The following is a 14,266-nucleotide window of genomic DNA, read 5'->3' on the forward strand; positions in this document are numbered from 1 at the left end:
TGTGTTAGACTGTAAAATCTATTCTCATGACATTTTTCTTTAGTTCATAACCTTCTTTACCCTTGTTAGCATAAAAAAAATTGTGTTATCAGTAACCTTGCATTATGCACTGTAGGACTTGGATTGAATAACATCCAATATATATTTTTTTTAGAAAGTAGAGGTCTGTGGGCAACACTTGCTACAGTAGAATAATTATTATCAGTGCCAAATTGTAATTTATTTATTGCTGCTTAAAAAGAATAATAGGTTCTTTAGAAAATAATTTTGTTTTGTTCTATTTAAGTTACAATGTATTCCAGTGTAGATAGTTTTGCATGATCGGTGCTTGAAAAGAAAAAAAAGAAAGACAATTGCATGATTTTTCCTACATTAGTTGATCTTGAGTATCTTTGTCATTTATTTGTATGTTCATGTGAGAAAGCAAGATGCTGTCAATGTTTGAATGAAATGCTATTTGAATTGTATGTAATTTTCTGAATTGTCTTGAAAATTTTAGAATAAATTTAATGAAATTTTAAAGAAAACGGATGATGGGGTAAAGATATGATTGTTGTAAGATGTTTGGGATTGGCTGAATAATATTACATGTTGCATGTTCGTTTCTTTTTACCCTGCTACAACCTTCTTCTTCATTAACACCAAAAGCAAAATATTAAGTGCTAATGCTGAGCTATTTAGCCATATATGATATTTATTCCACTCTGTTGATATCAACAGTTTGAGATTTTCATATTTAACTTACCATTTAAAGTTATTTATTTATTATTTTTTTTACTGTTTTTTTAAGAGCACTTTAATAAATGACCACAAATGAATCATTTGTAGAAAAATGAAAGCATACTTCGTATATGTCCTATATTAAATACCTTCATTTAATTTCCAAAATTTATTTTGATTCTCAGTGTTTGACATATAATCCTTATGCATTATAATTTAGACCTGTATTTTCTTGTTTTATTTTTGCTACCATCCTTAGATTTTTAATTTTAGAACAAGAAGCCACATTCCTAACAATGCATCATAGGTTGGATATCTTTACAGAAAATTATCATATTTGAGAAAGTCCTTTAAATTATTATGTTTGAGAAGTCCCCCAAGTTTTACTTCCCATGGAAAGAAACTGTGGAAGAGGAAGAGCGTCATATTATACTATTTTGCTGCCTGGTGTTGCTGTTTTTTTGTTGTGGTAATGGTGTTAACATTTTCTTCTCTTTTCCTTTTGCTAACTTCTTTGGGAATTCAGGATTTTGAGGTAATCGTAGTTTGTAAAAATAAAAGAAGTCTGCTTGTACAGTTATTGCAATATCTATCAAAGATTAACATGTATCAAAAATATTCAGCAAAGCTACAATTATCTGTCATTTATCATATGATAAATATATATTTCATTGTAAAAAGTAGAATTGTGCTATTTGAATGAGACAGAGGAGTAATTTTTTGTCAACAATGAAATTCAAAGATATTATAAATGAACCTCAGTATCAAAGTTGCATTGACAAACCAGCAGACTTATTTGTGTGTGTGTATATGTAGTGTTTACCTGTTTTAGTGTGTACCATTGCAATGTGCTTTCTTACCCTTTGTTTTTCCTTTTAGCACATTTTAGTTATGTTTCTTTGTTTTCATGTGTTGCCTATATCTTGTTGATAAATTATATCATTCCTTACCAAATCCAACGTCTAAAAATCAGCAGTGTTACCAAATTCAAATTTTCAATGTAAGGATTGGAAAACTTATTTTCAGATTGCACTGAAACTTGGAATCATGTTTAACAGTACATGTATTACTTAATGGAAATGTTGCCTCAAAGCAGATGCAATCTGAAAAAATGTTTTCTAATGGGCACTTCCCATTTCAGTGGTGAAATGGTACATCTAATGCTGCTCATGTTGCTGTGCCATGATGTTAGTTTTGTTTTACCAATATGAATGGGAAATGTCCAGAGCTTAAATGTAAGTCAACATCCAGACACTCCATAGCTAAGTTGCTTTCAATATTTTTATTTCAGTTGTTTATTGAGCTAAGTCGTATCAAGAAATGTTTCACACAGAAGGGAGGAATATTTGTTCTTGAGGAATTTGGTAAGGTTTTGGCTCGATTTAGTATTTATTTTTACCGTTCTTTTTTATATGTCGCTGGTTGGTGTTGTTTGTCTGATATCCAGAAACCTTTGATTGCATTATTAATTTGACCTTGACCAAGTGGTGGTCAAGGTGACAAATTTCATTGGTTTCTGGTAACGTAAGCAAACGTTCAATTCCTTAAGCTCCTTTCTTTATCTGGTTTTTCTATTGTTTTGTTTCAGAAGAAACTGTTCCTATAACTAGTGTTTATTTTGTTGCATTAGATATTGTGTCGTTACGTGTACTTGTCGTGTAGTAGTTGTTGTAGAATAATAAGACTATATAGAAAACAGATTAGCATTTCCAGAATTACTTTCAGGTGAACTGTCACTTTCCTGAAATTTCAAATTTACATCTGAGGATCTTATTGATATTTAAATTAGATTTTTAACATAGGGTTTTGTTAAAATGAAAAATAAGATATTTAAATTTTGAATATTTTGTCTTTGTTGTGTTTTTGTGTCATTTTGTTGTTTTTCTATAATTTCTGGAATTATATTGTCATTAAAAGTAAACCATGATGTGATTGTTAATCAATTCCTGATAATGTATATTAAAAAATCATGTTTATAGCTGATTTATAATAAACTCATCATTTGGAACATGTAATATAATGTTCATTATATTAATATAAGCCTCTTTTAAATGCTAGGTTTGTCATTTGAATATTATTTAAAATAAAAAGAAATTTTGTCAAGAAAATGAGAGATTTGTTATCTTCATTCATTTTACATGTATTATTTATGATATATTTATAAATAAATAAAGTTAGAAACGTACTATGGTTTATTTATTTTGAATTTTTTCCGTGTTGTAGATCCCAAAAATCGGCAAGTAACATCTCACAAGTTCAAGTCAAGAATGGTGAGTTCCTTAAAATTGTGAAATATTCTTTGTTGTTACATGTAAAAATTTGTTTAATAATGATTTTGGCTTGGCTTGATTTGTTGTGCTTCAACTCACAGATTTTGCAGTCTATTTTCTTTAGCTTATTTTTTTTTAACTTAGTGTTGTAAATTATAAGAAGTGAAATTAGTTCTTTCTTAAGAAGGAAGACCTAGGATAAGGGACATAACTCATGAAATCAGTGATATGTTTGTATCATATTCAATTACAGCAAAGCTGATCAAGCTTTCATTTGAAACAGAATAAAATCAGTCCATGTTACTTTGATGCTAACATGAGATTGATATAAAATGTTGAATACAAACGTTTCATTGATTTTTAAGAGTTGTGTCCCTTATCCTAGGTCTACCTCCTTAACTGTAAAAAGTCAGAGTCATATCAAAAAAGGAAAATTTTCAGATTACTTTTTTTTTTAAACATGTAAATTCTCACTGTTAGAATGATAGGGCATCAAGATTCTGTACTAGTTTAATAAAAAAAAATATAAGTAAAGTAACATTTTACTCTTTTTTTTTCAAGGAAAGTTTCCTGTGTAATATTTCCTTCCAATTGTCATCAAGCACTGGAAATGAACTCTAATGTTCTTTTCAGAAAAATCCATTTACAATGATTTTTTGTTGAGATTTTTTTACACTTGCATTTTTAAAAACAATAAGGTGTCCCAAAGGTTTGCATACAGAAAAAATTGTGACCAGATCCTCACCAAAGATATGATTCTATTCTCAATGCAATGGAAGAATATTAGTACAGAATATTGAATAACTGTTAATCATATTAAATTCAGCTTTATGTCAAAAGTATTTACAATTTTTCATTTTCATGTCTTCTTTTTACAAAATGTGCTATCAGTATTTATCAGATAATCATGACTTCCTTTAATCAAATGGAAATCATTCAGTTTCTGGTAATACTGTGCTAGGAAGAATGAATTCTAAAATTGTGAACATTTATCTATTGGCGATATATGTAACATAAAGGTTACTTGTTCTAACTTTGATTTTAAGATATTTTATTTTTTAATATGCATGATTTTGAAATTAGGCCTCATATCTGTCATGCTTGAAGTTTCTTCTTTGACAGCATTAAACTTGGTACAATTGTTTCTTGTCTGGGTTGAGTCTACATGTAGGTTAGAGCATAATGGGTATACACTCCCCTTTTCAAAGAAAAAAAATCATTGTAATCTGCTAAACATTGTGTTAAATGTGGCAATTTATCATATTTATTCATTTAACATGTCATAATCTGGTTTCCTTTTATACTGATTCTCGTAATTTTGCCTCCCCTTCATCAAATCCTTGATCAGCCCTTCCTTGTAATATTTACTTTTGATTTGAAAGGATGCTGTGTCTTGTTTCTGGTCATTGAGTGCTTAATGGGACAAACGTGCATTGTTTTAGCTGACCTGGTAAGAAAAGACTCATTTTAGAAGAAACTGCCCTTGAAAAATCAAAAACAGCAATTTTTGCTGTTTAACAAACTTTACCAGATAGGAAAATTATTTCATTTACTGGAATGTTTTTTTATTGTTGACATCAATTATCCTTGAGGCAAAGAAACAATTTTCCTGTGGCCAATTCAGGTCTTTTAATGACTTACTAATTTGTAAAGAAAATGATAGAGAGATCCAGGAACAGTGAATACAGTGTATTACACCCCTATACTCAATGAATTGGTGGTATAATGGAATTGGCTGCCTGTCCGACATTCAAACTTTTTGTCACAAAAAATCATGGTTCTTACTACACAGATTGATTCAAAATTTGATATGTGGCTGGATATAGATGGGGGAAATGTTGTAAGTGATTTTAATTGTTGTTTGATATCAATTTTATGAACCAGTTGGATTCATTCTACCTTCCCAACTATATCATTGCATGACTAAATGTTGTGACTGGGTGTTTGGTTTTATTTTATTTCTAGGCTCATCATATAGCTTTGATGTTACACAGAGTAATTGCTGTTCAGATAGCTAGACTGGAGTCAGATTAGTGTATGCATATTTAGTTCCTCCTCATGCATATTAATGTTGATATTCATATATATTTACCTGTACACCTACTGAAAGTTGAAACATTCCATATTTTAATTTATGGTACATCTAAAAAATAATATGTGGAGGAAGTAGATTTGTACTCATTTTAACATGGGTACAGCATTTATATTCGAGTATTTAATACCCATATTAAAATGAGTACAAATGTACCTCAGGAAGGAATTATTTCTTTTCTAATATGACAAATATGGTAATTTTTGTGACGAAACTTTCCCTAGGCATAGCCAAAATAGTGGCTGCTCCGTTTAACCTCCCCCTTACGGAAGTTGGATTAAATTTGTATATTTATGTCATTGTGTGTGTTAAATGTGTGTATTCATATAATTGATTTCAATTAGATAACCTCTCTCAGCTGTTAAATCATCGCATTAACGTTTTCAAATGAGGGTTTTGTCTTGAAGCGACAGTGACAGTGCGCGGGCGCTAAAGGTGGGGTTGTACTGACATATACTGTTTGACGATATGAAGACGTCATATTAAAATTTACTTTTGTGTATGTGTATCATTTGAATTGTAAGTGTTTATCCTGTGAATTATATATCTGCAACATGTCAGATATTTATGCCTCATGTTACACCAATTTTTCATCTTCCATATAATTTTTTTTCTCCAAATTTTTATTTATTTTTTTTTATTTTTCAAAATTTGTTTAATAATTATACCCCCTGCTATGTGGGAGGTATAAAGTGATCTTAGTGTCTGTCCGCCTTTAATTTTTCATACGATTTTCCAAATATAAACTATTGACCACAGCTATTTGATTGATATCTTGACAGAGGTCAAATTATAGGTATTCCATACTGCGGGATTCAATTCAACTTTAGTCTTTTTGACTTCAGAATTTTTTCATATGAAAAAGTCTGGAGTACTAAGAAAAGAAGATGAGTTTGAAAGATTTGTATCCTCTTTGTCATTGTAACACACTGTGAATCATGTTCAATCAGAATTTGGAATGTTTCATGTTTCAGAAGGTGTACCAGTTTATATACCAATACTAATATTTACTGTTTGCTTTTGATATTGATAAATCTGCTAAATGAATTATTTGTTCAAAAACATTTATTAAAATTAAAGTCTGATACTTAGTTAAGGTCCTAAAACATGTTGAATTTTGGGGTATGAATTTTTTCAGCAAAGCTTCTGATAGTAATTTTTCATTTCATTTTGAATTTCAATACAAAGAAAAGAATATGAATTGGTAACCAATAAAAAACTGTTTTTCCATTTTCATTGTTTATCTGTGACAGACAGGTGCACACGGTCATGTCTGTCACGGGTAAAATAGCCAATCGTAACATGCAAAGTAAAAGTAGTCCTGTAAATTACAAGAGAGTCTATGAATAATTCCAACTTGTTATAGGAAGGTCCACATCTTTGTATGACACTGTATGTTAATATATTCAATTTATACAAAAAACTTTTGTGTGATTACTGTTAACTGCATATGGTTAACCAGCGCCCAGTAATACATCACATATTTTATGCAAATACATGTAACTCATTGACCTTTATTGTAATTATACAGCTTTTGGCTGTAAAATAGAAGAAATATGTTCTTACACTCGTCATATATTGAAGACCTGGAATTTCTTCTACTATTTCCACTGTGCTTCAGTCACCAAAAAACAAAATTTCTTACAGTTGTGGAAGAATTTCCAGATCTTCAAAAGAGGCTGGTGTAAGAACGTATTATTTTTCGGCAATATATGCATTAATTAGGTGATTCATTTAGCAGATTTGGCGTTCATTTCACCATTTTGATATATAACAGTGTTATTCCCTATCCTCTGCCACAGTCCTGAAGTACAAGTATTTGTTAGAGTCAGGCAAAATGGAAAAAATCAGGAACATGCATGTTAAATATCCACTGATCTGACATTTCATTCAAGGATGCTTTATCTATTTAAAAGATCATTATTTGATCTGCCTGTTACATGATTTGTTCAGAAATTTTTCAACAGAAAGTTAGAAAAATGAGATTTTTGACAGTTATCTGTCCTTGAATTGTTCATTTTCAGTGCATTTCAATGAAATTATAACTCGATTTACCAAAATGATATGGACAATCTTGTCTTTTTTTTTTTTTGTTGATTTGATTTTGCAAATAGTTAACTATGTTTTCAATATGGTGGGATTTTTCATACTCTTTCAACCACTGCCTGATTCTTACAGAGACTGGCACTTAATTAGCAGTTATAAGAAAAGGGTAGTTTTCATCTGTTCTGCTCATATTTGAGGTTTACATGTTAAGTGTGAGCATTTATAAACCATAGTTCAGCTGATACATATATTAATCAAATCACTGACATTTGGCTTTTTTTTGGGGGGGGACTGGGAGTGAGAAGTGGGGTTTGTATTTTTTCAACTTTCAATTTTCCAGCTAAAAAATAGTGGAATATTAAGAAATTGAATTTACATTTGAAATATTAATATCCTTTGTGTCCAGGCAAGTGTATACATTTACTATATGAAATGGGATTAAGTGTATGATAGCCTCTGGGCAGGAGTATATTCTATGTTATCATTCTCATTCACAAGTGACTAGTTTAGCAATAGACAGATATACAATATTTGTCACAAATGTATGATTGATATGTAATATGAAGTAAACTGGCTCAAAAGTTACTTTATAACATATACATTTTTATACGTATGTTTTTCCATTTGTTATATTAAGGAGGTACACCTAGGGTAAGGGACACAACCCTAAAAAATCATTGGAATGTTTGTATTACATCTGTCTTATGTAAGCATCTAATTAACTTGGATTCATTTTATTCTGTTTCAAACGAAAGCTTGAGAGGCTTTGGTGAAACTGAATATAATACAAACATATCACTGATTTCATGAGTTATTACCCTAACCCTAGGTCAACCTGCTTAACATTGAAAATCATATTATGTTGTCTTTTCAAGTTATTAATATGAATGCTACTTACGTTTAGATAAGAAATCATGTTATGATTTTTTTATTATAAAAAATATTGTTAGTGGTCGGTCCAAAGGGAAGGGTTCTGATGGGTGGGAACCCCATCTTTTGTCGGAAAATTCTTGTTAATTTCATTCAAAAGTGATGTATACAATTAAGACCTGAACAGGAAGTTTTGTCAAGTATACATTTAAAAACTCTTATCAAGAGGTAAAATGAGTGAATTTAATGATTTTAGTCTAGTGTTAGTTCAATAGCTGGAAATTTATTTCAAGAATTATAATTTGTATCATGTATATAGTGTATAATGTACTCCATCTCATCTGGCATGTGAATGAATCTCTAAAGAGCATGATTTTCTTTCCCTGTTGAAAAAAAAACTTGGGCATGTAAGTATGTTGGTGGAATAATTTGCATAATTTATGACTAATATTAAATTTGTTTCTTTCTTTTTCAGGCTGACCAAATATGTTATGCAGTACTGTGCGTGTTTTCCTATGTTGCAGCTGGTATGGAAAAAGAACAGCAAGATAAACAATCTCTTACTGATAAACAGCAACTTATTGCTCAGCAACAAAGAAGACAAACATAGTTATAAATAGTTCTACTTTCACTTTCATTTTTGCTCAGTTTTTACCAACGATGTTTCCGTTCAAAAACATGCCAGCATGAAATGTGATCTTGTTGAAATTTCAAATTTTATGAAAAAAGTATAGGCTTATTTTCTTATTCCCTTTTAAATGTCTGTTTTCTTGTTTGTGTTGGTGTTGCCAGTAAATATTTGAGGAGTTTGAATAATGCAGTTAGTTTTATCATAGCTTTAATTATAAAGTTTAGTGTCAATTTTATCTGTTGTTCCAAAGAGACTGACTGTATATTAAGGTGCGATAAACCTGAACTTTATTAGATCTTTCAAATCTCTGAGACTAAATGAATAACCTTTCTGAAGATAAAACCTGTCAAGAAAAAAATTATTATGGATTGGATGTTTAGTTTAGACAGGTTTTCTGTTTAGGCAGGTTCAAGAAGCGAAGAAACTTAAATTATTGGCCCGACCTTAAGGAGGTAGATCTAGGGTAAGGGACATAACTCTTGAAATCAGTGATATGTTTGCATCTTATCTTTAATTTGAGAATGAAATAAATAAAAGTTACTTTGATGCTTAGATAAAATTGATGTAAAATGCATCACATGAACGTTCCATTGATTTGGAAGAGTTATGTCCCTTACCCTAGGGCTACCTTTTTAAGAGATGTTGTGTTCAGAAAACTCCATTTCTCTAGTGAATACATACTACTAAAATTCACTGTAGTTGCCAAAATCAAAACATGCCAATTATGTATACGAAATAGAGCATTATAGGCAGATCCTAGGAGCGGGGCTGTGCTCAATAAGTTTGTTTTATTACCTACAGTCTAGTTTTCTTACGCGTTGTCAAATCTAAAATTCACTAAAAATTTTTGTGTGTTTACTTCTGATTTTTACGGTTTCCACTGTTTTGGTTGGCTTCATAAAACCAAGTCTGTACCTAGAAATCACTGGAACAGCCCCCTTTTTTTTCTCAAAAATTTCTGGATCTGCCACTGAGCTAGCGTTTATTGACCAAAGATATTGATTGACACTTAACTGCTGTACAAGAAAAGGTACTATTTATATACAAAAAATATTATATGGATATATAACTAATGTGATTTTATATTTTTAATGTCAAAATCTATTTTTATATCTAGGTTTGTCTTCTTTGTTGCATGTTAAAGAAGTTGCATTAATGTTTAAATTATGGTAGTTATCTAAAAAGGTTGTTTGTGTACTTTTGCATTAGATATGTACCGTATGATGGGTTATTTTGGCGGATATAAAATTTAGCAATTTTGAGGCAAAAAAGTATGTAAAAAAAGTTATACGGATTCTAATTTTGTTTGTGAATGCTTAGGGATGAATTATGTACTCAAGCTCAGTGTTAATAATTCACAGAATTAATTTTAGTGATTTTAGACATTCGTCTAGAATACAGCAAAATTAGCATATCCGTGAAAATAACCCGCTGTATGGTATTCAAATAGATTCAGAATAGAATATTGTTCTTATGATTTTATAGCATATGTGCATTTTAATGTGTAAGATCAGTAGCTTAGTATACATGACCTGTTAAAATAGCATACATGAATAATGAAATTAATGATTTTTTTAAAACTGTTTAAAAGGATGCATTGTAACAATGTTTGCATTTCCTTTTTTTATGTGATAGTCTGATTTACAATTTTGAAATTCAATATTTTGTTTAACAAGCTATTGTTGTATAATGTAAATACAAATCTATTTATTATTTTTCACTTTCCGAAGGCTCATATACATAAACTTGTAAATGCAACAAGTTTTCTCCATAAAGTTTATTAAGTAGCTGTCTTTGTAAGAATCAAGCAAAATCTGAAAAATGTGATTCACCTGAAAAAAGGCTACATATTTTTATTTTTGTAATTAAGTTGTTTTATGGGTCTATACTATGAAATGTGTAATTATTCATTCAAATCTGCCTGCGCCTAGGAGATAATCAACATTGAAAATCCAATAGATTCTATTGTATTTGAGTGTCATTTACAGAATTATCTCCCTTACCTTCGAATTCTACAGTGCATTCTATACAATTCTTATCTCCTATGAGCACGGGTTATATGAAAAACCAAATGTTAATTTCTGTTTACTAAAGCATTTTAAACAAAATATCAAAAATAAAAATATGTAGGCTTTCCCACCGTGTATCACATTTTGCATGATTCTTAGCTGGAGTACTAATTAATTCAGTATATACATTTTTATGTGATATCTTTAAAAGCATTACGAAAATCTGGTCTTTTGGTATTCATAAAAGCTATGAACTCCTGGAACAAATTTTGGGTAGATCAAACTTTAGTGAAGTTTAAACTTCTTTTTTAAATGTGAACATAAATCTATAAAAATAATCCTTTAGTTTCAGTGATCCACAAAACGTGTCATTTGTGTCTATATTGAGCAATCAATTTGTTAAAATGAATGCTAGTCATGCATAAACTATAATTCAATAACTATTAATTTTTTTCACTTAGCATGCTTTTTTCTGTTAAATTATTTTCATGGTTGTCAGAAAAATACAAAGTGATAGTTTGTGCAAAATATCTTTTTATACAGTAACTCATCTGAATATCTACTTTTGCATTTGGAATAATAGGAGAAGAGACATTAAGAACCCTTTATTGGCCAAAAAAAAACACAACTGAAAATTCATCGGCAAGTATTGAAATTTTCAGTTGTGAATCCTTTAAAAAGCCTGAAAAATAAGGGTTTCTGAAAATTCTTGCATTAAAAGGAAAAAAGCAATTGTTTAAAAATTGACTAAAATTCTGAAACACTGTTTGGGGAATATTGTCCTGAGTTGAATTTGATATTACAGGAGTTTATGAGTGCAATATACATTCTATGATGAATAATATTACCCAGTATTCATGCAGTAACCCTTTTATTGTATGGCAGTATAATTAAGTCTTGTTTAAAATTTCTCTTGTTTCTTTTGTCACGGATAACGTCACAAATTTTAACTATATTTGAACTAGTGCGATATGGATATTTATTGGCATTGCTTTCTATGGGGAAATTATATTGCTATACAATAACATTCATTATTGTAAAGTTTATCATATATAAAAATATAAGGTTGGTTTTTGAATGTGGGCATAGGTTTCTGGATGAAAATACGTCCTCCAAAAAACCCAAAATTAACCATTTGAATATATAAGATGACAAAAAAATGAAAAACTCTCCTTGATTTATTGTAACGTGACAAATGATTTTATGGTTTACATGTTTGTAAGTATTATACCCTCATTCAGAAGAATGGTATACTGATAAAATTTTTTGTCCGCTGGTTTGTTCATTACACTTTTCTCTACAGCTACTTGTCTTATCGACTTGATATTTTGAGAAGCTTTATACAAGTCTGCCATATTGTAGGTTTTTTTGGTTATGGGAAACAATAACTTTCTGTTCAACGATTTGGTTTATACCGTTTTGTAAAGTAAGTATGGGGGGTATCATTAGTGAGATTACAGGTTTCTTGTTTACTAAAGATGAGTGTTGAATATATAAGAATAGAACCATGGAATATTTATTGATTATTGTCCAGTTCTTTTCTTTCCTGAGCTGTGATTGGTCACCTGATGTTCCTTGGAAATGACGTAGTATCTCCATGTTTCTATATTCCAATATATCATGTTTACACAATATGACATATGAAATTAGTGATCAGCTGAGATGAAATGCATTTTATAGTATAAAATGCAAATTATTTCTTCAATTTTAACTGCTTGTGTCTGAATTATATTTTAATGCCGGTACAAAAATGTATGTTACTCATAATCAAATGTTCCTGGTATTTAGAATACTTCTGGTTACAAGTTTTTTTTTAAATAGATAGTTGGCATTTTGTATTTCTACCTTGAAATCCTAACGTAAGAAGGTACACGTAGGGTAAGGGACATAACTCTTGAAATCAGTGATACGTTTGTATCATAGTCAATTTCACCAAGGCATCTCAAGCTTTTGTTTGAAGCGGAACAAAATCAATCCAAGTTGATTAAATGCTTACATTAGATGGATTTAAAATTCTGCATACAAACGTTCCAATGATTTTTAAGAGTTGTGTCCCTTACCCTAGGTCTACTTCATTAATACAGGTTGTATCGAACTAGTGAAATGTGATATATATAGAAATCCATGCTTTCTTGTTTTTATGTTTTCTGTATGTAGTTATTGTAACTATGTATTTATGTTGCTAATTGTGATATAGAAAGTTGTATATAGATGATACACGTGCAATAACAAATCTTGTTACGATGATTATATTATGTTATTCATATATGAACTTGTAATGAAGCCAGTTAGATAAAGTGTTATAATCTTTGACTTCCATCATAGATCTGTTTGTATAACCCAAAAAATAAGTGGTTTTAAAAATATATGGTGCTGAAGTTGCTATTGTAAGTTGCAGTAGCGGATCCAAAGGTGGGTGGGAAGTGTGGAAAAAATGTCAGTTGACAAAAAATGACAAATTATGTCCTAGCACCCCTCCTTTTCTGAGGAACCCCTGGTGTACACCACTCCTTTTCAAAATATCTGGGTCCACCCTGTGTTATCTGTAGATGTGTAGCTTCAGGATCTCTCTGGAATTGTTCCACAAAACCGAACAAAAAAGGAATTATGGACCAGAAACCAAAAGATACTTTCCTAATAATTAGATGATGATTAGTATAAATATATGGATTTCTGAACTATTTTAATAGAAATTCTGGTCATATAAAATAGCAAATTTGATTGTGATAAAAATTATATCCTTTGCAAACATTTTGCTGCAATCAGAACTGTAGCAAGCTTCTTCGATGTCATCATGGGGTGCCCATACTTGCCCTAACTGTTACGTCTCTGCGGTATCAAGGTGTGCCCTGCTTAACATTTTATTCATAATTTCCATACCAGGTAAACTCTGATTGGGCGGTTAAGTTTTCATTTTCAATTGACACAGAAATAGTAAGTAAAAAAAAGTTTTAATTTTGATGGTAATGTAAGTGAAATACAACAAGAACCTTTATTGGACCTCACCTATCCTCTTCGTGCCAACAGTCACTTAGGTCCGGATACACTGTTTCCACTGGAGTTAATCCTTTGCTACCATTCTTACTGACGCCAATCAATTTCAGCCAACTTGTACTCAGTAGTCCTCCTTGTTATTTTGGGCACAAGGAACCGTTTGTTTTCCTTCAGGGTGCCACGTAAATGCTGTTGTATATAACCTGGTGTTGTTCATTCTGAGTACATGTCCATTTCCTGTGCTGTGTGCTTTAATATCGCTTACTTTTGAAGTTCTTGTTCTACGGTGTAGTTTCTAATTTGATTTTTTCCAATACTTACTATCTGTCTCTGGCATCCTTTCTGAAATGCATCAAGCTTCTTGTCTCACTCTATTGTTTTCCAGGTTTCACTTCCATATGTAACGACGGACCCAACAAAGCTGTTGAATAATCTGATCTTTGTTTGGATGGAACATTTTGAGGAATTCCAATTTTCCTTAACCCCCTAAATTGTACTTTTGCTTTTTGGGGTTTTTGATCCTACCTTATGTCGCCGGTCCATCACTGGAACCTCTATTATTTCTGTACACTACGCAAAAATATAGTCCAAATGTAATTATTTTATATTATTCGATACATCTTTTATAACCAGT

The 14,266-nt window shown here is 30.6% G+C and overlaps 1 protein-coding gene across 16 annotated transcripts in view; it reads left to right on the plus strand.

The window, feature by feature from the left end:
* The window catches only part of LOC148610302 (MAP kinase-activating death domain protein-like), a 79,355-nt gene extending 66,404 nt beyond the window's left edge, over positions 1 to 12,951 (plus strand). For 13 of the 16 annotated variants that reach the window (XM_088542656.1, XM_088542659.1, XM_088542662.1 and 10 more), the window contains 3 exons: positions 2,012 to 2,084; positions 2,944 to 2,990; positions 8,474 to 12,951. In XM_088542656.1, coding sequence (XP_088398782.1) covers positions 2,012 to 2,084; positions 2,944 to 2,990; positions 8,474 to 8,608 — 255 coding nt within the window. In that variant the 3' untranslated portion in view covers positions 8,609 to 12,951. Of the gene's footprint in view, positions 1 to 1,861; positions 1,982 to 2,011; positions 2,085 to 2,943; positions 2,991 to 4,955; positions 5,026 to 8,473 lie in introns of those variants that run through there. The other 3 variants (XM_088542657.1, XM_088542669.1, XM_088542666.1) reach the window with 2 other exon arrangements.
* Positions 12,952 to 14,266: the final 1,315 nt, after the last annotated feature.

The sequence above is a fragment of the Perna viridis genome, chromosome 8, assembly GCF_037379345.1.
Source record: "Perna viridis isolate PV_CMFRI_1.1 ecotype Kerala chromosome 8, ASM3737934v1, whole genome shotgun sequence".
NCBI classification, from domain to species: Eukaryota; Metazoa; Mollusca; class Bivalvia; order Mytilida; family Mytilidae; genus Perna; species Perna viridis.